Here is a 27,190-nt window from a genome sequence, read left to right on the forward strand (position 1 = left end):
TAAAATAAATGAAAACTAAATTAAATCAGTGATTGAATTTAGCTGTTTTCATTTATTTCAACTACCGCAAGAGACCGGATTTTAGGGTTGTCGTCTTGAGACTCGTCTCCCGGAGGCAGTCTTGAGTTTTACAACCCACAATGCCAATCTTGAAACCCTATAATTCTGAATGTGAGACTTTGGATGCTAAAATCACAAATACATTAACTCAACACGTTCGTCAATAACGCTGCCTTAAAAGGGGAAAAACCATAGCATAGCTGTCAACCCATACGGTGTGAGATAAATAAAAGCGTGTAAAAAGTAGAGGAAATGGCTATTATTCCCCACAAATGTTGCTTTTGTGACCGGGACTTGATGTGAACGAAAGACACAAATGCACACGTTCTCATTGAAAATGGGTACATTTCAAAATATCAGTCCTGGTCACAAAAGCACATTGTTAAATACACTCCTGCGGAGGGAGCTGGTAGGAACGTTGGGTTGCTCGGTCAATGCCCGACTGTGAGGGCGGGCACAAGCCGGCGTGAGTAGGTTAAACGTTGAGTTTTATAAGGGCACCACGGGGTGACCAGCCCCTCCCCACCCCCCACCCAGCCCCACCCTCCCCACCCAGCCCCATCCCTCCCACCCTCCCCACCCAGCCCATCCCCTCCCCACCCTCCCCTCTCCACCCAGCCCTTCCCCACCCAGTCCCTCCCCACCCAGCCCCTCCCCACCCTCCCCTCCCCACCCAGCCCCTCCCTGCACGACGGACGAACGGACACAATAATCCCCTGTGGGCTGGTGGAACCAGGTGGTTCCTACTAGTATAACCATTTTCTGTACTTTTGAGGCATAAGCAATTAGGAAATAATACTTACTACCCGGGAAAATGTTTTTTGTCACACAATGTTATTATCGAGGCTTCACCCCCCCTCCGTTTCCGATGCGTACGCACGTGGGTTACCCCCTCCATGCGTAAGTACTCAATGGAAGGCCCCTAAGGTCTGAATTGGTCTTTAACAAAGTAGGGCACCGATAAGGGGTTGACAGGTTCGTGACAACGTTTCGAGCAACGGCTCCTTTCCCCGAAACGTCGCTCTATTTACATTTGAAGCCACTGCCGTTGACGCACGTGTTGAGGGTTTTAGTGTCATCATCCTGTCACCGACGTCACGTCGTTGTTGACGTCATGTCGTTGCGCGTGCGCGCTTTCTGACGTCACGCCGTCTTCGACGTGACGCGCCCGGCGATCACGGCGGGCGCGTGACATCCCCAGAATTCACCTTGCGACGTGGCTGCGTCACGACGTGCGACGCGGCTGCGTCACGCGCCTTACGCGCTGACGTCACGCACCTTACGCGCTGACGTCACGCGCCTTACGCGCTGGCGTCACGCGCCTTACGCGCTGACGTCACGCGCCTTACGCGCTGACGTCACGCGCCTTACGCGCTGACGTCACGCCGTCTTCACCGCCCCCCACCCCCTGCCCCCCCCCCGTCGCATGGCGGACAGGTCGCAGTGGACGGTCATGACTGTGGAGCACAGGGAGACGGCGGAGATCCCTTCCAGGGTGAGCGCGGCTTGCCTCCCCCCCTCACTCCTCGAGCCGCGACGCGGGATCTCTCCCTCCCCGCGCGGTGCCGACTCGGACGCGCTCCTGCGTCTCGTGGGCCGCCGTGGATGTGACTTTCTGTGGGGCGCCAACGATGCGGCCTAGTGCGCGCAGCCTGCCTGGATGGCGGGGGGGATTCCCGCAGAGGAAACTAGTCGAGGGCGCCTTTACGACGGGCCCCGCGACATCGCATAACCCGTCGCTTGTTGTTGTTGTTGCTGCTGTCGGAAGTTGTTGGTGTTGTACAGCTTTGGGTGGCTTTGCAGGTGTTTGTGTTGTCAATCCCTGCGCAGTAGCAGCAGCGGCAAAGAGGGGGGATTTTGTTGAAGAGGTGCTGGTGAAGTTTGTGAGCGTGGAGATCACTGACGCGGGGTGGAGGCGAGCGAGAGTGTGCGTGTGTTTACGTGTGCGAGCGTGCATGCGTGTGCGAGTTAGGGTGTGTGTGTGTTGTTCCAGCGAGGGTGTAAGTACATTGTATGCATTTACGAGCGCGGGTTTAAGTGGCCGAGTACGGTTGTGTGTGTGTGTTCGTGCGTATGAGTGAATGTGTACTGTGTTTTGTAAGTGCGTAGTTGAGTGAGTGTGTTTGGCGTGTGATCGTTGGGGGAGTGAGTTGTACAGGTGATTGGGTGAGCGGATACGAGTGTGTGGGTATATGGGTCACAGGCGTGTATGTGTATGATGAGGTGGGTTTGTGGATGTATGTGTATAACAAGTGTGTGGATGCCAGTGTGTGTGGTTTTAAAGTGTGTGTGACAATGAGCACGTATTCTGGCGTGTGGGTGGTAAAGAGTGGTTATGTGCAAGTGAGTGGTTGCTAGCGAGTCGTGAATGTGTACGTTTGTGCGAGCCTATTCCTTTGGACGTGTATTCATCTGAAAGTAAATTATTTTGTGACTTGGTATGTGAGAATGGGAGTCCATGAGTATATGTAATGTTGATGTTGTTTGTGTGCATATATTAGAATGTGTAAACACGTACCCTTCCGATTGAAAAGGCTAACAAAATAAAACTTCAACACGTTCGTGAATAACACTTCCGTAAAGGTAAATAATAGGCGACGGTTTGGGCACTGGCCCTTCAGAGCACGTAAAAGGTTAAATAGGTGGAATCCGACTGTAAGGTAAATATCTACATTTGTAGATACTGTAGTATATATTGTGAATACGTATCTGGAAAATGTGTGTATACATGTCATTACACTTTTAGTCGATTGTGTGGATATCTGTATGTATACGTCATACAGATTCCATACTGTATGAATATTTCATATATATGTCTATTTACGTAAATGTAGTTTGTAGATTTATATATAATTGAGGCGTTACCATATGTAAATGCATGTACGTAGATCAATGCTTGGGTTGCATGATATTTCATGATTTGGCCACACGCAGCACCCAGTTTTAATTTGAATCTGAACCTGGTCTGAGCCTCGCTTAGGTAGGTCCAGCCTTCAATGAGAGCCTCTTGTGGTGTGTTTACATCAACAATTACGCCGCAAATGTGGTCTGTCTGACCTGCTGAATGCATGCCTGAACAAGTGTTCTCTAAAATTCACTTGTCATGCAGCCTCGCAAGCGAGATGAGGTATCCGCATAAATGTGGGTCATGTGCGTGTGTTGTGTATTTAGTGCTTCTGTGTACGGATATCATGAGTGAGTAACACGTAGGCGCTTAGGCAAGCACCCTTTGCATCAACATGTCTGGAGTTTGAGGAATAATGCCACGTTCACGAACCTTTTAATGAGCACGCGTGCGTCTGCATTTGAACACGTCACCACCACGCGAGTTCGCGATGTCCACACTGGGTTGGGCACACAATTTGCCGATTAACTGACTGCATTTTTCCCCGAAAAAATATCTTAACGAAACTTTGCTGAGTACCGTATGAGATTCCAGCTAGAAGGAAATGATGATAGAATTCAGCTGATGAATTCTTTCGTATCTGGTATTGAAGCAACAACAAAAAGTAAAATATTTTATTTAAATTTATGATTTTCAAATTGTCAGCTGAAAATCTTAGATTTAGGTAGTTCTTAAAATGTAATGGACAAACGCATGCCTCAATATAGGATGAGCCAAAAGGCCTCATTATCCTCCATTGCCCTATCTCAGAGTCTCCAGAATGGTGCAGACGATTGAGTGGTTTACCCCATTGCTATCCACTGCAGGATATGTCCAGAGCTAGGCTCAACCAAATTAAGTGTCAAATCAAATTTATAGGATGGTCTCTTTTGTGCAGTCATCAGTGACTGCACTCAGACCATTACACTTACTGCTCACAACAACCTGGCTCCGTCCTGGATGGGAGCCCAAGTATTCGGAGCAGAATCTCAGTGTCGCTGGCTTTGTGCCCAGACATGGCCATTATGAGCCATCCTTAAGACAATCGGTGGCCTCTTTCATTTGAGTTTGGTTTTCCAGTTGGGATTATATATGTAGTTTGTAATTGGAAGGTAAGGGAATTACTTATTTTATATTTGGATTTTGGGTTGTGCTTTCTTTATGTTGTTGGTCGTCTGATTTAATCTGCTTTCTCCTCACTCACCCTGTCTCGCTCTCAATCCCATTCTCCCGCTATCAGTCTCCACTTCATATCTATTTCTCTACCATTATCGTTAAAGTCCTCTCCATCCCAATTCCTGTTTCACCCGATTGCCAATTCCCTGTCCTCCCCTGTTTCTCTGTCTTTCCATCTCTCCCTCTCTCCTCACTCCTGTGTCTTGCTTCCCTTCTCTCCTTAGTATCCCAATCTTTACCTTGCACCCTCTGTCCCCTTCACCACTTGTTTTCTGTCCTCTCTCTGAGCTACACGTGTGGCCCTGATGAGTGACGTGCGGGTGTGCGGGGTCACTTACAGCCCCGCACTATTATTAGCACTGTGACAAGTGTGCATGAGTATGGAATGTGTGTGTGAGTGTCCGTTTGCATGTGTGTGTATGTATGTGCGTGAGTAAGCATGTGTGTGTATATGTGTGTGGTTGTGTGTGAGTGTGCAGATTGTGTGACTGAGTATCCGTACGCACGTGATGGTACATGCTTGTCCAACTGATATGTATGTGTGTTGTGGGGAGCGGTAGCGCGGTGGATTAGATTGCTGTGCCACCAACCCAGCGACACGCGTTCTATTCCCTTTCATAGCCAACATCAGTGCTGAATATTTTAACTGATCCTGGGCCTCCCCTAGGTCGACTCAGCCGTAAATGAGTATCTGGTGCAGTGTAAAAACATCAACACTTGGCGAAACAAAGACGACCAGGCGTGGTGTTGGCCACTTACCCCCTTGTGTGCTGTGTTGGCCTTGATAGGTGCTCCCTAACAGCACTTGCCCCAAAATTCTGTTGAAGGCTGTCGGGGAGACCTTTGTCTGTTTGCTGTGTGAGTAAGCATGTGGTTATATGTGTGTGTGAGATTGTGTGTGTAGAGTCTACGAGCGATATAGATACGTGACTGCACATGCTTATCCAATATGTGTGTGTTTGGTCATTAAGTGAGAGCGATTCTGAGTTTATGAGTCTGCGTGTGGCGAGTGGCTTTGTAGTGGTTGGCACACTAAGCTAAAATCTCAGAGAGCTGGGTTCAATACCTGACAATAAACAACATGAGTGGAAAGTGGCATATGAATGAAGCTGTCCTGGACCTCTCCAGAATCAATTCAGCATTCAGTGAGTATGTAGTGCAGTGAGTGGACATCTTTACAGAGGATACATCAGAGGCAGCGTGCGTTTGTTGGCCGCAAACACCGCCCTGTATAATTGCTTGTATCTTTTGTCCCCGCAGTTAATAAATGTTAATGGAGAATCCCGATGTTAAATGTACACAAGTGTTAATTCGTGTATGTCGTGTGTGGGTTGGAGTGAATGCAGGAGTTGAGTGTGCATAATGAATGTGGGTGTTTTTGAGTGTGTGTCTCCCGTGATAACGGTGCTATATTTATACAGCGATCACAGAAGCAGCAGGATATCTCAGCTGCTTCGTAATTGCTGGGTCCGCGCTGCTGATGCCCTGAGTTTGATTCCTGGACTCTTGCCTGGTAATGAGAATAACGCAGCTCTCGTGTGGAGTGTGTTTGGTGGTCTCAGTCCGGTCGCTAGGAGTTTTAATGATTCACCTGTCTCGCAGTTTGATGAATTGAAGCATTTCATGGAATTCGGGGTCATAATTCAATTTGACGATCAATTTTCTTTTTTAACACCGCGCTAAGTGTAACAGCGGCTAGCGACTGCGGGGGGTCACTTGAACTCATTACGTACAACATTTATACGAATCAAGAACATTGATTCTTACACACGGGATTCGATGCAAGCATCGTGAACTTTTGAAGTCGATTTTATTAATCGACGAATCACCCCTAGCAGTCGCGCATGGCTGGCCTACAATTGTACACTTTAAACATTTTACCCATTCATACAATTGAGTTCATCTCAGAGGGCTTCATTTGGTAACCTCTCTCTCATTTGAGTGCTTGCATGGAGCACTTGGTGGCTGTGTAAGATATGCCCACGAACGATTATTGGCAAGGACCTGGGGTGCCTCCCTTACCCAGGCCTCTGAGCTAAAACCACTCTTGTTCTTTTCATGAAGAGAGCCTCTGCAAAAATTAGTAATGGTATTTAAAAATTAACAAACTTTATATATACAGTACACAATTACTTTATACAGCCCTAAAGCACGGTCATGGAGAATGTGGGATGGTTGAGAGGAAAGGGGATGAAGAGGTAGGGCAAGGATAGAGACGAGCAGGGAGTAAGAGACCAGGGGAGATGGGTAGAGAGCATTTATTTGAATGTGGCTTTTTGTTGCGCTTGATTGTAATAGTCTCTAACATTTTGGCTTTTTTGTTTTAGTTGCAAGGAGCTATTACTGCCGTCACCGTCATGTATGTGCTATATATATAGAGTCTGCAGCTCATTAGGGCTGCCTAGCTATAAATACATCCTCTATGAAGAACCAAAGGCATCTAATGACGCCTAAATATGTACAGTGACATTAGAGGGCTTCTCCCAGTATATTTTATCTTATGTGCTATCTTAAACAAAATCCTCTCTTACACAAACACTTATAGACATTTTGTGAATGTGATTTGCTACCACTGGCAGCTTAAAAATTAATAACCTGTTTAAAATATCCGCATGAAGTACTTTTTAAGTTGTGAACAATTGCGTCTGCTAATAATATGTAATTTTACACTGCTGACAAGCATGGCGGTGTGTGCCCGTACCTACTGGGACACAACCGTTTCAGTAATAATTATAGTTTTAAAATAAAAGAAACCTTCACTGGAAACTTATTTCAGATCCGTTTGTTGGGGCACTTGGTGGCTCGTAGGCTTCCGCGCTAAGCCGGCATCACCAACAGCCTAGGTTCGAATCCAAGTTTTAAACGTCCGTGGTTTAACACGCAGCTCTCAAGTTTAGCAAGTTGGTTTCAATCCGGCCACCAATGGCCGCACAAAAATGATACTCGCGATTTTTTTTATTATTTACATGAAATTTGATCATTAGGAGCAGCTAGTAATCGAACTAGCGCAACTCAAAATATGTAAAATGTATAATTGACAGTGCAGTTAATCTGCAATCCGGATAATCCGCCCACGGTTAATAGAGAGATAACTGTGGTTCTGTGAAGGTCTCTTGTGCTGCCATTCTTGGGCACATGATATTGCGCTACCGTGAGGTTTCCAAATGGTTTCTGTGTCTCGTGACATAACGCCGAGAGCGCGCTGGGAATAACATCGTGAAAAAATACAACACAAATATAAGAACTGGCAGTTACCATGAGTTGCCTAAGCTGAGTATTAATCCTAAGCTTCAGTGGGAACACCCAGACTGAAATGACCACATTGAGGCACTCTATGGATATTTGTATGGGTTTTAGGAGAGATGCGTTCTACACCGGCTTGAACAGCTGCCCTGTTAAGTTTCCTTTTGGTGTTTGGTTTCCATTGCTGAGTGAGTTGAGGGTCGCCCGTGAATTAATAGCTCCCGCCTGTTTCTTTCGTCCCATCTCACTCTGCTCCCCTCCCCGTGCCCTCTGCTCCAGCCACGAAGGCCCCAGTCAACATGTGCTCAATGGAGCGATCGCTTCTTCTCCTCTGGCAGTCCCACTGTCTGGAGCTCCCCACCCCCCCCTGTGTCTCTGTCCTTCCCGGTGTCTTTAGGCCCACCAACGTGGTACTGTACTTTAATAACAGAGCATGGTCTCTCTCTGTGCCGTAAAACATTTAGGTCTTTCAACCACAAGGCCTTCCCAACCAATGTGTTCTGGCAGTATTTGCGAAGTGAAATAAGCACCAGACTAGTTTAAATTGTCAGCCTTATCACCAAGGTGTGGGTCTATTATTATATACTATATGTCGCCTAATTATTTTCTGGTCACTCCATACTATCCCATTGCTCGCATCATGATGAGAAAGTTATTTAATCTGTGGTTATCTGCCAAATAGGCTTTCAGGTGCTGGGCCTGACCAAATTTCTGTAAAGTCAATGGTGACCAGGCTGAGAGCGGTAAACACACCGCTCATGAGAACCTGGTTTAGTCTCAACACAAGATTGAATCTATTGTTTTGAATTATTAGTCGTAGTATTGTTTTTCCCAGGAAAGCCGGACTGAGTCTCATGGCCTGATGGTCCTGCCAAGTGTTCACAGTCAGGATCAATGGTTACTAGGTCTAATTAAAATTGAGAAATGTGCAGGTAATTTTTTCAAATTCGGACCATGACGCCAACACACAAGGGGCCCACTCTTGCAAATGACGTCACAGGAACTTTTAACGTCCACTTTGAAGCAGACGGCACGTATTCTTCCGGTCAATTACACCTGCAGTGTTAATTAGGACGGCTGCAGGATTGGAAACACGGACCTCTGCAACAAGCGGAGAAAGCGCTACGGCTGGGCCTTGCCACCGCCCGTAACATGTGTGGTGTGGTGTGCTGTGCTGTGGTTGGTGTGCGTTTGACGTGGTGTGCGTGGAGACCGGTTGTGTAGCGGTTCACGCGTTGCGCATCGAACCGCGAAGCCCGAGTTGTCAATAAAGGTGGCGAATATATGAAGCGGTCCTGGGCCTTCCCTAGGTCGACTCGACCTTAAATGAGGATCTGATGCGGTGTGCAGAACGTCATCACCGGGGAAGCAAAGGCAGGCGGGCAGGCGTGGTACTGGCCACACCGACCCCCCTTCGTGCCATACCGGCCTTCATAGGTTCTCGCGAATAGCACTTGTCACAAAAGTCTGTGTATAGCTATACCGGGGACCTTTGTCTTTGTGACGTGGCGTGTGTGTGTGTGGTTTGTATTGCAGAATAATCAGATCATCCTGAATCAGCTGAGAGAGATCACGGGCAACAGTGATGTCATCGCTTTACAGCAAGCGCTGCAGGTGATCCATCGCCGACATCAATAGCATTACCATCACCCCTCCCTCCCTCCCTCCCTCCCTCCCTCCCTCCCTCCCTCCCTCCCTCCCTTCCTCCCTCCCACAACATCGCCATCACCTCTTCCTCCTCCCTCCCTCCCACAACATCGCCAGCAACAGCACCAGCATCGTTCCCCCGCACCTCCGATTAGCATGGTTGGCTGCATATGGTGCGAAAGAAGTTCTACATACATACAACATCGCCATCACCTCTTCATCCTACCGCCCACACCATCATCAACAACAGCACCCTAATTGTCTCTTTTTAACAACAACAACAACACACAATGAACCAAAAGGTCTTCCTTCCATTGTATCACTTAAATCAGTGTTGAATGAACGTCGGCACGAAGGAGACAAATGTGGCTGGGCGTGGTGTTGCCTGTGTGCTGGCCTTTATAAGTGTACGCGAACAGCACTTGCCCCTACACGCCACTCATATGTGGCTAAATCATTGTTTTGTGTACTTGCTTTTAATTGTAAGCATGCGTGATTTTGTGCGTGTGGGCACGTGCATGTGCGTGCATGTGCGTGCATGTGTGTTTGTACAAGCGTGTATGTGTGTGTGTTTGTGTGCGAGCGTGCTTGTACACTTGTGTGTATGCGTGCTCTCGTGTATGTGTGCATGTGTGTGTACTGGCCTTCATAGGGAGCTCGCTAACCGCACTTGCCCCGACAGTCTGTGAAGGCTATATGGGCGGATCTTTTGTTTTATGTTCATGTGAACTGTACGTGTGTGTACATGTTCAGGCCGCGCAGGGGGATGTGTCCCAGGCCGTCGCGTTGCTCACGGAGACGCCCAATCAAAACGCGGGCTGCGCACTCTCATCCAGCCAATCGCATCGCTCGCTCCCCGGCCAATCGCAGAGCAGCAGTGAGTATGGCATTTCATCTGGTTAGGTGTGTTTACAGGCGTGACTGCACACTCGTATAATCCATTGTTTCAAAGCACAAAGGCTGGTGAGTCGTGCATATTGATGAAACTCCCAAACCGGCTGTGCTGTGAGATGGGCAGGAGATGGCAGTACAGGAAGTGGGTTTCTGATCCCGCCTGTGTGGACATTTGAGTGTTTTACTCCCACATGCTTGGGTTTGAATGCGCCAATTTCCTATCACAGCCAAAACACTTCATGTAGAATGAGCCAAACAGCACAATACAAATATACTTCAGACAAACATTGCATTAATGTTATGATAATGTGTGCCATTGCAATTGCTGTTAATGGTGCAGGATTCTATGGCTTTTTACCAATGTGTTCTTGATTTGGAACAGATGCAATGGGGGGCTGCCCACGTGCCCAGATTAGGCCGAGAGTTGCTTTCCATGATGCATGTGCCGTAAGCTGTCTGTAAGTGTGCATCTGAGCCTTGAGTAGCTGAGAATGATTGTAGTTTATCGTCTTCCGGGTTATGTGTCAACAACCCTCCCTTATGTTGTGTCAGCCTTAAATGAGTACCTGGTGAGATGTGCAAGCATCACCACTGAGGAGACTAAGGCGACTGGGTGTGATGCTCGGCACACCACCCCGTCGTGTGCTGTGCCGGCCTTCATAGGTGCTCGCCTATAGCACTTACCCCAAAAGTCTGTTGCGGCTTTACAGGGGATCATTGTCTCATATGTACAAGTGTGTGTGTGTATAAGTGTAGACGTGTGTGCGTGTGCGGGCGAGCAAGCAGGCGTGATTGACCTCACGGGCGACGACAAGGATGACCTGCAGCGCGCCATCGCCCTGAGCCTGCAGGAGACGAGCGAGCGCGCCGTCAGGGCCGACCTCACCACCGAGGAGCAGGACATCAGCCGGTGCGGCACCTTTCACCGCATTCATCCTGCCTCGGGGGCATTTGGAATTTCCACCGCCGGCTTGAGGAAAAAAAAAACGCAATGGCAACGAGCACCGTGCCACCGTATTTTGCAGGGGGAGACGCTGGCGCCATTTGAGCAGCAATGGCAAAATACGGCCTCCTGGGGTCACGAGCCGCACGGCTGATCCTCCAACCCGGACGTAACAGCGCGCGCTTCCGTCCCGCGCCCTCGCGTGCTCCATTAATCCTACGGGCACCGTGTCCAGCGCGTGCACAGCAGACAAGCGTGCACTTGCTGAACTTCGAACTTGAACTTCTTGCGCACCGTACGCAGCCACGCGCGTGCTAATGGGAGGCGAAACAGGACCTACGCGTCCTGGGTGCCGCAAACTGATTTCTTCCGGTCCGTGACAACACGGACGATGGGAACGTCCTCGGTGCTCAGATGTGACATCTCCCACAATCGTACCCGAATTCGCGGCGATGGTGAAGATCGTGGCGCCACCGTGACCCGTTGACCAATGGTGGCGCCGTTGCGGCGGTGGTGGGCGCAGGGTGCTGGAGGAGAGCCTGGCGGAGGCATCTGGCCCCGGAGGAGTGAAGCGCAAGCGCGACTCCCCGTGCGCTTGCTCGTGCCCGCGAGAGGCCGATGGTGCCAGCGGCGGCGGCGGCGCAGTGGAGGGGGACGTGGCCGTGTCGGCCGTGCGCGCGCCGGGGGCCCCCGTTGGGCTCAAGAACGTGGGCAACACCTGCTGGTTCAGCGCCGTCGTGCAGGTGAGCTCGCGCGCGCGCGCGCGTGTGTTCACGTGCCGAGCCGTGGCGCAGCGGTTGGCACTGCACCGCGTTACGAACGCGGTATTTCCGAGTTAGAATTCCGCTCGCAATTAATAACAGTGGCGAATATATGAACCGGTCCTAGGCCTTCCCGAGGTTGATGCGACATTAAATGAGTACCCGATGCGGTGTGTAAAACATTATCAGCAGAGGCGGACCAGGCATGCTGTTGGCCACCCACCCCCTCATGTGCCGTGTACCGGCTTTTGTAGGCTAACAGCTCTTGCCCCAACAGTTTGTTAAAGGCTACGTGAGGGATCTTCGTTATTTGTGTTCGTGTGCTGTGCCATGACAAATAATAAAGTTGTAACGCTGCCGCGGCGTAGCGGTTGGCACACTGAACCTGCGACGCTGATGTCCCCGTGTCCCCAGTCTCTGTTCAACCTGCCTGGGTTCCGCCGTCTCATCCTCGGATTCACCCTCCCAGATTCTCGGCTCCAGAACCCGCAGTCGGAAAATGCAAGTCTCACGCTCACACGCACGCACACATGCACACACGCACGCACACACACACGCACGCACACATTCGCTGCAAACGGGTGCCAGGGTGACGCAGCGGTAAGGCTTGCCCTCACGGATGAACGAGCCTGGGTTCGATTCCTGACTGGGGTGCCTCTTTGTGTGTAGTTTACATTGTGTGTGTCCCCCCCCTTCCTGCATGGGTTTTATCCAGGTTCTCCATTTCCCTCCCGATGCACAAATCAAACCGTACAAACTAACTTGTTGTTGGCCAAACATCCCAATGCTGAAAATCTGCCTGCAGATTCCTCAATTGGGATTACACCCAGCGGCATCATCACCCCCCACTTCTGCAAACAAAAATATCGGCAGGACCCTCTTCACAAAGAGTCTTGAGACTTGCTGAGGGTTTCCTGGCTTGACAAGCGTAATAATACCCGCGTACACACTCGCACATTCGCTTATTCACTCGCTTACACAATAGCTGCGACACTGTTTGCATGCATACATACTTATACACTCCCATTTACACACTGATAAAGAACTCCCCACTTGGACAACGCATGTCTCCGCACTCGATTACGCAATCACTAACACACTCACTGATTGGCAGATGTACCACATGTGCTCTCCACTGTCACACACTCAGACACTTAAATACATAAACATTCATTATTTTTATCATATCCTGCGATAGGTGTGTGTATCTCCTCTTGTTCCCACGTGTATCCGCCCCTCCTCCACCACCACATGTCTCTTTGCTTGTCCCCGTGTCTCTCAGCATATACCCAACAGAAGCACGTGGGGCTGTGTCCTCATGTCCCCACGTGTACGCATGTTTCCCCCGGCGTGTCCCCCACAGGAGCGCGTGGGCCTGTGCTTCATGCGGGAGCTGCGCGTGCTCTTTGCCCTCATGGTCGGCTCCGTGCGCGGCTTCGTCGACCCCTCCCCCGCCGTCCACATCCTCAAGGGGGCCTTCCGGGGCGCGGACACCCAGCAGGTGCACCCCCGGGAAGAGTCGAGGGAGGGGACCCGAGTCCGAGATTCAGATCCAGGAGACGTGGTCTCAAGGCTAATGTCTGAGACACGGATCCAGGAGTCTGGGCCTCCTTGTCTTTCCAAATCTCCATGGGTTCCTTTTTCTCTCTTTTGCTGCCCATTATTTTTGCGTCTTCTTGTCTCTGTGTCCCAAGTCCAATTATTATGTTTTCTCTGTGCCCTTAAGTGTCCCCGTGTTTGCGTGTGCCTCGTTTTCTTGTCCTCAGGATGTCAGCGAGTTCACCCACAAGCTGCTCGACTGGCTTGAGGATGCCTTTAGAATCTCGGCTGAAGAAAGCAGGTACAGAGGCACACTTGAGGACACATGCACGCACAAGGTTGCACGCAGCCGAGTACACACACACACACACAAAGCTCTCAACTTAACTACAACAACCGCCGTTTGCCACTAAGTGACGGTTACGTCACCATGGCGCTTGTGCACTTTGAGGCCACGTCAAGTGTCGAAAATGCTCATTGCTGGTAGGAGGTCATGGGACATACCCAGGTGCCATGGGTTGACTGACTGACATGTATACACATACCAGTAGACAAACAAACACACACACACACCACGATTGTATAATTGCGTAAAATTATTTAAGCACCCGGCGGGCGCGCGCGCGAGGATACGTTCAAGTGGTGCTCCACGCACACAGATGGTTGCGCTCACGTGGGAACACGCGCAGAGGCTGTGCTGCTGCCGTGAGTGACGCTGTGGCTCTGTGTGCTGCCCGGCTGCTGTAGGGACGACTCTCTGAAGACCGTCAACCCTATGGTCGACCTCTTCTATGGCCGAGCGCGCTCCATCGGCACCAATCAGGGTCCGGCACCCTCCCCCGCCCCAAACCCAACTTCTACCCCGCACCTACGCCTAATCTTAACCCAGAACACAGCCCTTATCCCCTCACCAGACACCTATTGTTAACCTTGCCACCACTAACCCCCAACCCTAGCCTACCAATAACCCAACACCCATTCCGATCCTTCCTGCTTTTCCTCTCACACTACAGCTCATCCTCAGTCATGATATCCTTGTAGCTTTATCACGAACCCGACCTCTAATCCAACATCTATTCTTACCTTATCATTGCCCCAACCCCCGACCCTACCCTGATAGTTTCACCTGCGTGTTTTCGTGTGCGACCGTGCCCATTCCTGCATGTGTGCGCCTTCCTGTGTGTACCTGTGTGGCTATACCTGTCTGGCTATACCTGTCTGTGTGCCTATGCCTGTTTGTGTGTGTGTGAGTGTGCGTTTGTATGTATGTTTGGGAGCGGTAGTGTAGCGGTTAGTGCACTGCGCTACGAACCCGGCGAACCGAGTTCGATTCCCGCTCACGGCCAACACCAGTGTCAATTATTTGAACCGGTCCTAGGCCTCCCCTAGGTCGACTCAGCCTCAAATGAGTACCTGGTTGCTGGGAGACAAAGGCGGGTGGGCTTGGTGCTGGCCACCCACCCCCTCGTGTGCCGTGCTGTCCTTCATAGGTGCTCCCAAACAGCAATTGCTCCAAAACTGTTAAAGGTTATATATATATTTATATGGGGGAGGGGGCGATCTTTATCCATGTGTGTGTGTGTTTAGGGAAGCGGTTTGCGGTGCTCGAGGGCTTCGGACCGCTGCCCGTGCGTGTGTCGGGGTTCCACGACCTCCACGAGTGCCTGGAGCACGCCACCATGGCTGGCGACATCGAGCAGCAGCAGCAGCAGCCGCCTGCTTGCGCCTCCTCTGGGCAAGAGGTACTGGCATCGCGTCTGTTGGTTCCCGTGTGACGACGGTGACGTGTGATGGTACCCACGTGGTGGGGAAGCGTGTGATGGTGTTTGGTGATACTCCGTGCGTCCGTGGTCTCTGTGCGACCGTGATCTCCGTGTGACTGCGATCTCTGCGTGTGTAGCTGTGGTTCTCGGAGCTGCCCCCTGTGCTCACACTCGAGTTGTCTCGATTTCGCTTCAACACGGAGGTTGGACGCCCGGAGAAAATCCACTCCCGACTCGAGTTCCCCGACACCATCTACATGGACCGGTAGCAACACACGAAGAAGCACAGACACGCGAGCTCCGACTCGGAGCACTGAGCGTAACACACAGCACATTGCTAGGCCATATACTTGCACACTAAGTTACTGACTCACACCGAGTCCTGACACACACCAGCCAACACACACCCTTACCCGGAGTCTCACCAGGTTGCGCAGTGTAGCACACTAACCACTGCACTACCGCTCTCCGCTGACAAACACACACACACCCCCTACTGCAGGCTCACCAAGAAGCAGCCTAACACAGCTATCACCACACACCCTAACATACATCTTAACACATACTCTTACCCACCAATAACAGACAACGACCAGTACACATCAACACGTGCGCACTTATCCATGTCTACAAACACCCCAATGCCCATCTACCCACATCTACGCTGGGTTTCACCGATGCCTCATCACACACCACGTTGTTAATCACGGTGGTGTTGATACTGATGGTAACCGTTGCGGTGATGTTTGAAATTGTAGGATGTCGACAATGGGGGTCCGTGATGGTGTTGATGGTGACTGTGCGTTGGTGTTGATGTTCCGTTTGTTGACAATCGGGGGGTGGTGATGTTGATGATGATGTCGGGCATGGTTATAATGGAAGATGGTGCTGGTATTGATGGTGGCGATGTTGATAATGTAGGGTATGGTGACGATGGTAGTGATGGTGATGATGATGTAGGTACATGGAGAGTAACAAGGAGGTGACAAGGATCAAGAGGGATGAGATCCGGCGCTTGAGCGAGCAGCAGAGCCACCTCCAGCAAACCCTAGCACGGTAACAGCCTCACCCCCCACTTCTCCCCATTTAGCATTTATTGGCTGATTACTGTTCCTCTTCTGCTGGCCCACGCTGCCCTGCTGGGTGGCACCAGAGCTTCATGGCCACGTGCCAATAGCAGTTGGAATCGGGCCAAACACAGGTGTTTTGTAATGGTCATATATGCACACACATACATTCCCAGTGACTTGATGTGCATTCTTGTCTCATTGTTGTAATGTGTCTCACATTCCCTTGTTTTGGTTCGTCTTTGTCCCCCCGTGTCTCTGTGTTTCCGTGGGTGTCCAGATATCAGAACTATGGGTCCGGTCCTCAGAGGTACCCGTTGGTTGATATCCTCTCCTGCGCCCTGCAGTTTGCATCCACACCTCCTGTTACTCTCTTGCTCCCTCCTACATCCTTAGCCAATCACAAGGGTCCATCGTCCGCTGCGAAGTCACCTTGCACGCTCTCGACCAATCACGTCACTACATCTCCCACCGTCTCATCCTCTCAAGTAGTCTTGACCAATAACATCGCTCTGTTTCCCATTGCCGAGTCCACTGCAATACCATCAACCAATCACGTTGTTTCATCTCCCGCAGCCTCGCCTATCCCTGTACTTTCAACTAATGACAGTGATCCGTCTTCCACTGTGCCGCCCACTCCTATGCAGTCAACCAATCGCATTGTTTCATCTCCTACCTCCTTACCTATACCTGTACCTTTAACCAATCACGTTGCGCCATCTTGTGCGACCACTCCCACCCCCACGCCATCAATGAATCACACAGCTCCATCTCCTGCGGTCTTGCCCATTCACATAGCCTCGACCAATCACGTTGCTCCGCCCAGTGTTGTGAAGTCACCGGCCGAGCGGGCCTTGTTAGTGGATGACACCGGCCCCGTGTTGATTAATGGGGTCGCCGAACTGGGAGTGGCTCTACCCCCTCCTGATGAGTCATCGAAACAGCCGAAGGCAGAGGCGCTGGATATCAACGGCGATTTATCCGAGAGCGAGAGGTGATGTCGCTCACACGCTCACACATTTACACACACACACACACACGCCCACTAGTGCATCAATGCCCACTGCATGATGGTGATGATGGAGATACTGATTGGTGGTGATGGTCATGTCGATGATGTTGGTATTGGTGATGGTGGTGAGTGTAATGGTGTTGGTTATTGTAATGAGGATGATGTCGATGATGGTGGTGGTGATGTTGATGGAGATGCTGATGGTGCTTGATAATGTAATGACGCTGGTGATGTTGATGGTGATGATGATCATGGCGGTGATTTTAATGGCGATGCTGACGCTGCTCGTTAGTGTAATGACGCTTTGCGATGATGACGTTGATGGTGATGATAATGAGCACGGCGGCGATGCTGATGGAGATGCTGACGGTGCTGGGTGATGCTGGTCGTTTCAGCACAGCTGCTCCGGGCTGCGTTGTCGCTGATGATGAAGTTCACCAACAGCGGCAGCAGCCGCAGCCGCAGCCACCTTCTGCAGCAGCCACCGTGGCTTGCGCAGCACCCGAACCGCACCACACGCAAGAACGCCACGGCGCCCGGTCGCGACAGGAGGTCCCGGCGCAGCAGAAGTCCGGCGAGCAAAATCGGACTGGCGATCCACCACCACCCGGGACCGAACAACGGACAGCCGACTCGCAACAGGCCAGTGTGCCGCATCAAGGCAGCCTGCAGCAGGAGGCAATGCAGGTGGACACACTGCAGGAGAACGTGCAGCAGGGAGAAGAGGAGGGGAGCCAGCAAAAAGACGTCACGCAGCAGCAGGAGTTGGCACACGGGGAGAGTAACCGGCAGACAGAGACGCAGCAGCGTTTCGACCTGCAGCCGGAGGCAAACCAAGTGAGCTTGCCGCAGGACACGCAGCAGCAGCAGCACCGAGGAAACGTGCAGCAGGAGCATGTGCAACAGGGTAACCCACAGCAAGGAAACTTTCAGCAGGAGAACTCGGAGGAGTGTAAGGAGCAACAGGAAGGCTCGACACAGCAGTGTGACGTACAGCGGGTGCAGGCGGTCGAGGCGCGGCAGGAGGGGGGGCGCCTGGAGTGGCACGGTTGCCCGGCGCCACAGGCGGTGACGGCGCTGGAGCTGGAGACGATGAGGGCCGTGCTGAGCCGCTGGAACAGCCAAGTGCAGAGGGAGCTGCAGGGTGAGGGCGCATGCACGCACCCACACACCCACCCACACCACCCACCCACACACCCACCCACACACCCACCCACCTACCCACACACTCACGCACCTTCCCACCCACCCATGCACCTACCCACCCACCCATGCACCTACCCACCCACGCACCCACCCACGCACCCACCCACCTGCCCACCCACGCACACACCTATCCACGCACTCACACACACACCCACACATCTACCCACTTACCAATGCATCCACTCACCCACGCACGCACCCTCCCACGCACCTTCTCACACACCCACCTGCCCACGCACACACACGCGCCCACCCACGCACCCGCCCACGCTCCCACCCACTCACGCACCCACCCACGTACCCACCCACGTACCCACCCACGTACCCACCCACGTACCCACCCATGCACCCACCCACTCACACACCCACCCCACGCACGCACTCACCCACACACGCACCCTTGCAAGCACGTGCACTTAGCAACCCATTTAAATCACAAGACAGTTGCCCGGATTCAAACCCAGGCACGAAGCGATACTGGCTCAGCGCTTTGACCCCCTGAGCTGCCTGGCCACCTCTATGCCGAGGCTGTTAAATGCAGCCGTGCACTTGGAACGCCGCTTCGCACGCGGCCTACATGGGAGAGCGTGCACACACGGCTGTGAGGCGCACGCCGAGTGACGTCTTTACCCCCCTTCTTCTTGGCTCACTTGGGCTCGCTCCATCTTCCTAAATCCCCTTGCTTCCTCACCCTGGCTATGTATTTGTCCCAGCCGCCTCTTTCCTCCCCTCTCTCCTCCCAGCCATCTCCATGTCTCTCTCTTCCTTCTCGACTCCTACTCTTGCTTCTCCGTGTTAACCCCTTTCCCGTTCCGAGGCGTCTGCAAGTTGCAGGGTGGGTCCCGTTGTTTTAAAAGACATTGTCCTCACCACAGAGAACTGTAGCGACACGACCGCAGTCGATGATGGCTGGCCACAAACTGTGCCACACGCCCTCCCGCATGGCCTTGTGGGAGTCTCGGTACCGATTGAGATATTTTATTTTGAGATTTTCTTCCGGTTTCGTTTTGGTTATGTACACGCACGTCATCGGAACGGGAAAGGGTTACTTGCTCGCTTTCTCCTTCCGTTTAATTTTGTTGTCGCACTCATATTCCACTCTGTTCCTTTGTGTCTTTTGTCCTATCTGGTTCCCTCACCCACTCCCCGTCTGCCTCCGTCTCCCCCGCTTTGTCTCTGTGTCCCTGTCTATTTATTTTTCACCAGATCTTCAGGACAGCATCTGTCGAATCAAAAGAACCATCGACTTAATGTACACGGACAAGACCTTTAGACAGGTACACACACACATGCATATGCACTCGAGTGTCAATTTATTTTGTTTAACCAGGAGAAACTCAAGGCCACCGGGATGGTCTCATTTGCGGGAAGGATGTCGGTCACAAAATTACAGGAAGAAATCGGAAACAAAACCACTGTCACATGAGGAATCAGAAACGGTTGCAAACACAAATCAAAGTTAAATCAAAGCCAGGTATTAAATTCCTTACAGCGCAAATGGGATTGGTTAGATCACCTCCAGATTGATCACAGCACAAATTACAAAACTAAACATGAAGCCGATATCGGGTGACTATAGCACTAATATGTAAACAGAGAAGGATGTATGGCGACAGCCATGTTATTCTTGCTGTTTGCATCTGTGTGCTTGTGTGCGTGTGTGCGGTGGGGGAGAGCGGCAGTACGGTGTTTTGTTGACCACCCACCCCATCGTGTGCTGTGTCGGCCTTCATAGGCTGCTCGCTAACAGCACTTTCCCCGACCATCTGTTAAGGCTATACGGGGGATCGTTGTCTTTGTACCTGTGTGTGCGCGCGTGTGTTGTGGCACCGCCCCAATCCGTGCGCAGCTCCCGTACCGGCTGCACGCCGTGCTGGTGCACGACGGGCAGGCCATGGCGGGACACTACTGGGCGTACGTCCGCGAGCACGCACGTCTACCCGCCGCCAGCACCAGCAGCAGCAGCAGCAGCACCACCAATGGCAACAGCGCAAGCTCCAACAGCAACAGCGTTGGTGCGAGTGAGGAGAGCTCAGGCTCCGGCTCCTGCTGGCGCAAGTTTAACGACGTGCGCGTGAGCCGCGCCTCCTGGGCCGAGCTGGTGCGCGACTCGTACGGAGGGGGCGCGCGCAGCGCCAGCGCGTACTGCCTGGTGTACGTGAACGCCCGTGCGCACGAATTCACTACCGGTACGTGACCACGCACAAAGACAAAGAACCCCCATATAACTCTCACCGAACTGTTGGAGCAAGTGCTGATAGCGACATATGAAGGTCGGCCCTTCGCACGAAGGGGTGGGTGCCCAACACCCACGCCCAGTCTCCTTTGTTTCCCAAGTGACGATTTTTACATGAGTAGACATAGGGAAGGCCCCAGGACCGCTTCAGATATTTGTCACCGATGAGCGGGAATCGAATCCGATCCATCAGGTTCGTAGCCCAGCACGTTAACCACTACACTACTGCTCCCCACAAATGCACACACACACAAAGCCTTAACAGCATGTTGGGGCAAATACTGTTAGCGAGCACCTATGAAGGCCAGCACGCTCACACAGACGAGCACACGTACGTAATGATAACTCGACGCACTCGCGCGAGGCTCTTGTCATATGTGTGTTTTAGAATATATATGTTTGCGTGCGTGCGTACGTAGAGCTGGCGGGCGAAGCCGTGGGCGACCTCTCCTCCCTGTCGCCCGCCCTGCGCGACCTCGTCGCCAAAGACAACCACCGCTTCCTGTCGGAGATGGCGGCGCGGGGCAACGGGCCGGAGCGGCCCGCAGAGCCTGACGGGGGGGACACGCGGGAGCCCGGGCAGCGCGCGGAGCCGCGCGAACACGAGCAGGAGGAGCGCCGGCACGAGCAAGCGCCCGCGCGGGCGGGCCCGCCGGCGGCGGCGGCGGCACCTTCACGCGAGGGCGAGGGGGCCTCGCGTGAGCAGGAGCGGGCGGACAAGCACTCGCAGACGAACTCGCTCGAGCAGGAAGCGGAGCCGACGCGCGAGCACGTGAACGGACGCGCGCGTGCGGGCGAGCGAGAGGAGACGCGCGAGCGCGAGGGGCGCGCAACGGACGTCGCATCGATCAGTGAGTTACGCGCGCGTGCGCGAGAGTGAGCGGGCGCGTGGTTGGGCGTGGCGGGCCGACCTTCATAAGTGCTGCTCGCGAAAAACACTTGCCTTGACAGTCTGTTCAGGCAACATGGGGGCATCTTTGTTTTTCTGTGCGCGTGGGAAGCAGGAGTGTTGTTGTGATTTGCGCCACTCTGCTACGAACCCGGCGAGTTTGATTCCAGCTCACAGCCAATAACGATGGAGAATATTTTAAACAGTCCTGGGCCCTCCCCTCGGTTGACTCCGTAGCTGAAGTTGTGTGTACATGGGCTACGTGCTGAGTCACCACGTGCCCACAGGGACAGCTGCCACCGGGGGTGCCCTTACAAATGTTTGATATGAGATGTGATATAAAGCGCTCTGAGCTATCCCAGTGAACAGGAGGGCGCTCTATCAGATTATAACCATGATTCTTTATTGCTCTCAACAAGGGCTATTGCCCCAACACTATTCCTGTCACAGTATCATTTTTTTTTCTTTCTGGGAGGCGAGACCCAGAGGCATGGCAGTGAGGCGGACGGATCTGCGTCTCTGCCTGGCCGTGAAGTGACTCCAGCCCCGTCACCGTCACCTTCAGGCGCGGAGGAGTACATGAAAGTAGGCCCGGACACGCCGACGGAAAAGGCAAGTGTTTATCATCATCATCATCGTCGTCATCTCTGGATTATCATCATCGTCGTTATTATCATCCAAGTGATTATAGTCCTCTTAATCATCATCATCACGATATTTCGTAATTTATTTCACTTTTCGCTATCTTGTGCCAATATGCTCAAGTAGTGCATATCTCTCTGACACCAATCTCTTATGTCTGCATCAGGCCATTCTCTGTTAGGTCTTCTTCTCTGTCCTGTTCCTTCCATTTTTCCGAACAACACATTTCATTTTCCTGTTAAAGTTCATCCTACATATATGTCCGAATAGTGCCAGTTTCCCTCCCATCGCTGCCTGCATCATCATGTCTTCTCCTACGTGCAATCTTTTTCTTACCTCTACGTCGGTCACTCTTTGTGTCCGGCTCAGATGCGGTTATCCTTCTTCATTATCATCACCATCGTCGTCATTCCGGTGTGGTGGAGCCCGGCGGTGACGCATCACGACACCGCACGCCGTTCACCTCTTCAGCGATTGACCCCTCTGCTGCGCCCGTCTCGTCCGTGTGCCCGTGTGCGTGTGTGTGTGCGTGTGCCCGTGTGTGCCCGTGTGTGTGTGTGCGTGTGTGCGTGTGTGCCTGCAGCCCAGGGTGGAGCGCGTCGTCGAGGTCTCCATCCCGGACGTGGGGACCATCGTCGTCCAGGCGGAGGAGCATGGCTACAACGACGAGGTGAGGGGGGGGGGCGCGAGATGCGGGGGACACGCGCAAGGTGAACGGGAGATAAATAGGACGCACGGGGAGGTGAGGGAGACACTCGGACACAGGAAGACGGCGGTGAGACAAATGGGACTTGGCGTGCGGTGTGCATGAAGCATCACCACTGGGGGACAAAGGCGGCCAGGCTTCGTGCTGTGCACAGCACCCATTCATGCGCTCTGCTGGCATTAACAGGACCATTAGCCCCAAACATCACGAGCCCCACACGTCGCTGACCACACGGTGGATGTTTGTGCGTGCGTGCGTGTGCAGGTGATGCTGACGCCGGCCATGCAAGGCGTGCTCATGGCGGTCGCTCGAGCCCGGCTCGTGCGCGAGGCTCAGGGGCCCGAGGCCACCCTCATCGAGGTAACTGTCACCGCGGTAACCGGCCGCTCTGAGAGCTGCCGTTACCATGGAGACACGGCGTTGACATCCTGGGTTAATTTGTTGGGTTGCCGCTTCCCTGGAAGCTTGAACCGGGGCCTCGTGTGTCGCCCGTTTGTGTGTGGTCCACACGATGTATTTATTGGTCGGCACAATGCGTGTATACACGGCCAGTTGGACAATAATCGATGACAAAGAGCTTCGTAGCTCATCGGATTTCTCCAGAATTAAATGAAGATTCTGTGATGGTAGCACACCCGCAGATAACGTGAATCTCTCTGTGCGGACCTTGTTTACCCTCCTCGTGCGCCTTGGTAAGCATACTCCGGTCTCCTCTCACATTGCACCGTCCGCGTGCCTCTGTCCCCCCACCCACCACCCCCCAACCCTACCACCCTGCGTGCAGGCGTTCCGCGTAGAGTACGCGCGCCTGAGAGCCCTGGCGCAGGAGTCGTACCCGGACGCCTCCTCGCCCGCGTCGCCCCCCCTGGCGCCCGCGGGCACGTCGGGGGCGGCGGCGGCGATGGCGTGGCGCGGCCGTGAGGAGCGGCTGGAGCACGTCGTCATCTACCTCTTCCAGAACGAGGCTCCCAACCGCGTGGTGGAGCGCGCTCTGCTCGAGCAGTTCGCCGACCGGAACTTGAGCTACGACGAGCAGTGAGGCCCTAGTGCACCGATTCCCTGGTCCCACTTGACTGATTTACCGATTCCCTGGTCCCACTCGCCTGTCTCCTGAAACAGTCCCAAGCCACTGGTCCTGAACACCCGTTTTCCTGGAACAGAGCACCAATTCACCGATCCCCAACCCCAGTTTCCTAGACACTGATCTTGAATATAATGTTCATGGAACAGTCGTAAGCCACTGATCTTGATTACCCAGTTATCCGATTGTATTCGTAGTCACAGCTCGGCTCTGACGTGGCCTCTAACGCTCAGAGGCTTGAACTGATCGGTTTGCTTTCAAAGGAGAATGAGTGGCTCAGACGTGGCTCGGCTCAGGGCTTAGCTCAATTGAAATCCTGAACATGGCTGGGGCCGTCCTCAGAGCCGGCTCAAGTAAAGCGTCGGGTTTGAGACGGCTCAAACGAGCCAAGCCTGAGCTGAGTCGTGACCTAGAATACGAGTCTAGAATTCGGTATTGTGAATGCAAAATGTGCGTGTGTCTTTCTCACTAGGCTCATTAAGATAATGAAGGTTGCTCAGGCGAAATTGCAAGAAATCAGTCCTGAGGATATGGATCCAGCTGAGTACCAGGTGTGTGATCCACCATCTCCAGCACACACACAACCCTCAAGAAACCCGCATGTACAGGTAGTCCTCTGCTTACGATGAGAAGCGTTACGACGACCCCATCGTAAGTCAAAAATATCATAAGTCGAAGATGGCCTAGCCTACACCGGAGTCTTAGAGAATGGTGATAATTTAGCAAAACAGAGAAATTTACAGTACCGTACTGTATAAGCTATATACTGTATGTATTTATTAATTACAATACTGTATTGCTAACACCGAGACAACTTAACTCCGTCGACCGCTGATGAGAGTGAGAGGCATCACCACACAAGGTGGGAGAAGCGTACAGTACATCCCGGCAGCGTCCCAACGTACAGTATCGTACCTCGTACGCTGCTGCGTTTGCCTGCCGTGCGAAATTTAAAATATTTGACAATTTTGTCGTATCGCTATCGCCATCGTAAGATCGAAATATCGTAAGTCGGACCATCGTAACTCGGGGACTATCTGTGTGTGTTTAAGTAGTGTATGAGTACTCTTTGGTTCTTTCGGTAAAGTCACGTAGGTAGAAAATCATAGATCGCGACGTTTCGATCGCAACACAAGCGATCGTCATCAGGTGAGACAATTACAGCAGGAAAACTACTGAAGTGCGTGGATATATGGGGAGCGGGAATTGTTGCGGTGTAGTGCACTGCGATACGAAACCTGAGTTAGATTCCCACATGTGGCCAACACCAGTGACAATTATCTGAACCGGTCTTGGCCCTCCCCTAGGTCGACTCAGCCTCAAATGAGTACCTGGTGCGGTGTGTAAGCATTGCTACTGGGGAGGCAAAGGCAGTCGGGCGTGGTGCTGGCCACACCCACCCCCTCGTGTGCCGTTCCGGCCTTCATAGGTGCTCGCTCACAACACTTGCCCCAACAGTCTGTTGAGGCTATCTTTGTCAAATGTATGGATGTGCGTATGTAATTGTAATGCACGTGTGTGTGTATGTGCTTTATCTGTATGCGTGTTTGTGTGTTTTTTCTTCATAGAAATGGCACCAGGAGTATGAGCTGTTCCGGCAAGTGTGTGTTTACCTGGTTATGGGCATCGAGAAATATCAGGAGGGCAGGTACCACACTGTGTGTGTGTGTGAGATTGAGAGTGAGTGTGGCTGTGTGATCATTGAATAGTGAACATCAGTTACCTCGGATCAGCAGTGCAGAGAACTGGCATCGTTTAGTAGCGTACAGAAAGATTGGGCTCAGGTAAACATAGACACTGCCGGCAATTTGTTGCTACTAAGTGGCAGTGACTTCACCATAGCGCCTGTGCCAGACCAGGTGTACTTTTAGGTCACGTGAGGTGTCAAAGGCTCGCTGACAGATCACGGGACAGACCCAAGTGCCATGGGTTGACTGAGATGACTGGCAGATGCACACCACCTGTGCTCCGCACTGTGCCAACTGCTGTGTTTTATCCGCCCGACGCTCCGCTCCTTGTTGTGAGCGTCGCATCTCTGCCCTCTATTGGAGAGCAACTGCCTCCCAACTACCGAGTAGCATCTTTCCCGAGCCTCCTCCATCAGCAAATCTACTTATCTCCACATCTTCCTGTACCACATCAGCTCATCTCTTCTCTAGCCCGTGCCGCACCCATTTAGTCCCCCCTGGCCAAACAAAGCCTGCTTGGGCAAGCGGTGGTTGGGCGTGCGGGCTTTATTATTGAACATCAGACACACACTATGTAATGTGTAGTGCACAGGGATTCCACGGTGGTTCAATTTCAAAGTGAGGCCGGGGTTTACAAACAGCTCATCGAAGCCTCGGCCTCTAAATTAAACGCAGAGACACACGGCTTGAAGTCTTGTCTTGTGTACATGTGTGGTGTTTGATGGCGGCCGCGCGTGGTGCTGGTCACCCACCCCCTCGTGTGTCCTTCCGGCCTTCGTAAGTGCTCGCTAACAGCACTTGCCCCAACGGTCTCTTGAAGCCATGCGGGGGGATCTTTGTCTTTTGTGCGCCCGTGTGCCCTTGTGTACGCGTGCAGGTACACGGAGGCGCTGCCGTGCTTAATGCACGCGCATGCGGTGAACGAGGAGCTGCTGGCGCGCGGCCAGCGCCGGGGCGTGCGGCGCGACGTGCTGGCGCGCTACCGCAGGGTGTGCGTGCGGGTGAGGCTCCGCTCCTGGCTTGCTCACTCGCCAGCCACACCTCCACCGCTCTCACGCTCGACAACAACAACAACAAACAGCCACCATTCGCCACGAAGTGGCCAGTGACGTCACCACAATGCTTGTGCCAAGCTCGGTGCGCTTTGATGCCGTCGCTTGCAGTGCGGAAGACTCTTGCTGCCGGCAAGAGCGTCACGGGTCAGACCCAGGCATTTTGGCCAATTTGCTGCGTTTTACGTTTGTATGTTGAACTTATTTCACACCGTATTTAGCCAACCGTGCTAATCGGAGGTTTAAGCTGCCTGGCTACGAGCAAAGACATAGCCAGGCACGTCAAGAATGTCACTGTATTTGTGCCAGATGAGCTCTTGTTTTACCCTCACAAAGTCTTGTCTGCTCGTCAACGTCCCCCACACCGATTGGTCCGGCATCGAGTCGGTTCCAACTCTCTCCGTGCTCCCTCTTCCGCCGTCTTCCCTCTCTCTCCCCGCGCCGCCCCAGCGAGTCAACGAGGCGTGCGCGCTGACGTTCGGCACGGGGGACGTGGCCCAGGCCACGCGCTCGCTCGCCGTCATGACGGAGCTGGTGCTGCCTGCCATGGCGCTCCTGGCCCCGCTGGGCAGCTCCTGCGAGGGCGGCGACGCCGGGGACGAGGCGGCTGTGGCCAGGGAGTCCGACCTGTGCGCCGTCGAGCTGATGCGCGACCGCTGGTGCTCCTACCTCGGCCGCGACGACATGGCGTGTGAGGGACC

At 52.8% G+C, this 27,190-nt stretch overlaps 1 protein-coding gene across 3 annotated transcripts in view; it reads left to right on the top strand.

The window, feature by feature from the left end:
• Positions 1–1,472: 1,472 nt before the first annotated feature.
• Positions 1,473–27,190, top strand: part of LOC144932422 (ubiquitin carboxyl-terminal hydrolase 25-like) — a 30,786-nt gene continuing 5,068 nt past the window's right edge. Inside the window, exons 1-25 of one of the 3 annotated variants that reach the window (XM_078856457.1) lie at positions 1,473–1,555; positions 8,900–8,977; positions 9,764–9,887; positions 10,661–10,814; positions 11,371–11,590; positions 12,023–12,109; positions 12,972–13,109; positions 13,375–13,448; positions 13,895–13,971; positions 14,735–14,889; positions 15,048–15,175; positions 15,871–15,966; positions 16,258–16,971; positions 17,385–18,133; positions 19,402–19,472; positions 20,045–20,384; positions 20,851–21,282; positions 21,796–21,932; positions 22,546–22,632; positions 22,933–23,028; positions 23,453–23,703; positions 24,222–24,300; positions 25,318–25,397; positions 26,315–26,438; positions 26,940–27,180. In XM_078856457.1, the coding sequence (XP_078712583.1) occupies positions 1,487–1,555; positions 8,900–8,977; positions 9,764–9,887; positions 10,661–10,814; positions 11,371–11,590; positions 12,023–12,109; positions 12,972–13,109; positions 13,375–13,448; positions 13,895–13,971; positions 14,735–14,889; positions 15,048–15,175; positions 15,871–15,966; positions 16,258–16,971; positions 17,385–18,133; positions 19,402–19,472; positions 20,045–20,384; positions 20,851–21,282; positions 21,796–21,932; positions 22,546–22,632; positions 22,933–23,028; positions 23,453–23,703; positions 24,222–24,300; positions 25,318–25,397; positions 26,315–26,438; positions 26,940–27,180 (4,801 nt within the window). In that variant the 5' untranslated portion in view covers positions 1,473–1,486. The remainder of the gene's footprint in view (positions 1,556–8,899; positions 8,978–9,763; positions 9,888–10,660; positions 10,815–11,370; positions 11,591–12,022; positions 12,110–12,971; positions 13,110–13,374; positions 13,449–13,894; positions 13,972–14,734; positions 14,890–15,047; positions 15,176–15,870; positions 15,967–16,257; positions 16,972–17,384; positions 18,134–19,401; positions 19,473–20,044; positions 20,385–20,850; positions 21,283–21,795; positions 21,933–22,545; positions 22,633–22,932; positions 23,029–23,452; positions 23,704–24,221; positions 24,301–25,317; positions 25,398–26,314; positions 26,439–26,939; positions 27,181–27,190) is intronic. The other 2 variants (XM_078856458.1, XM_078856459.1) reach the window with 2 other exon arrangements.

This window comes from Lampetra fluviatilis, chromosome 5, assembly GCF_964198595.1.
Source record: "Lampetra fluviatilis chromosome 5, kcLamFluv1.1, whole genome shotgun sequence".
Classification (NCBI taxonomy): Eukaryota; Metazoa; Chordata; class Hyperoartia; order Petromyzontiformes; family Petromyzontidae; genus Lampetra; species Lampetra fluviatilis.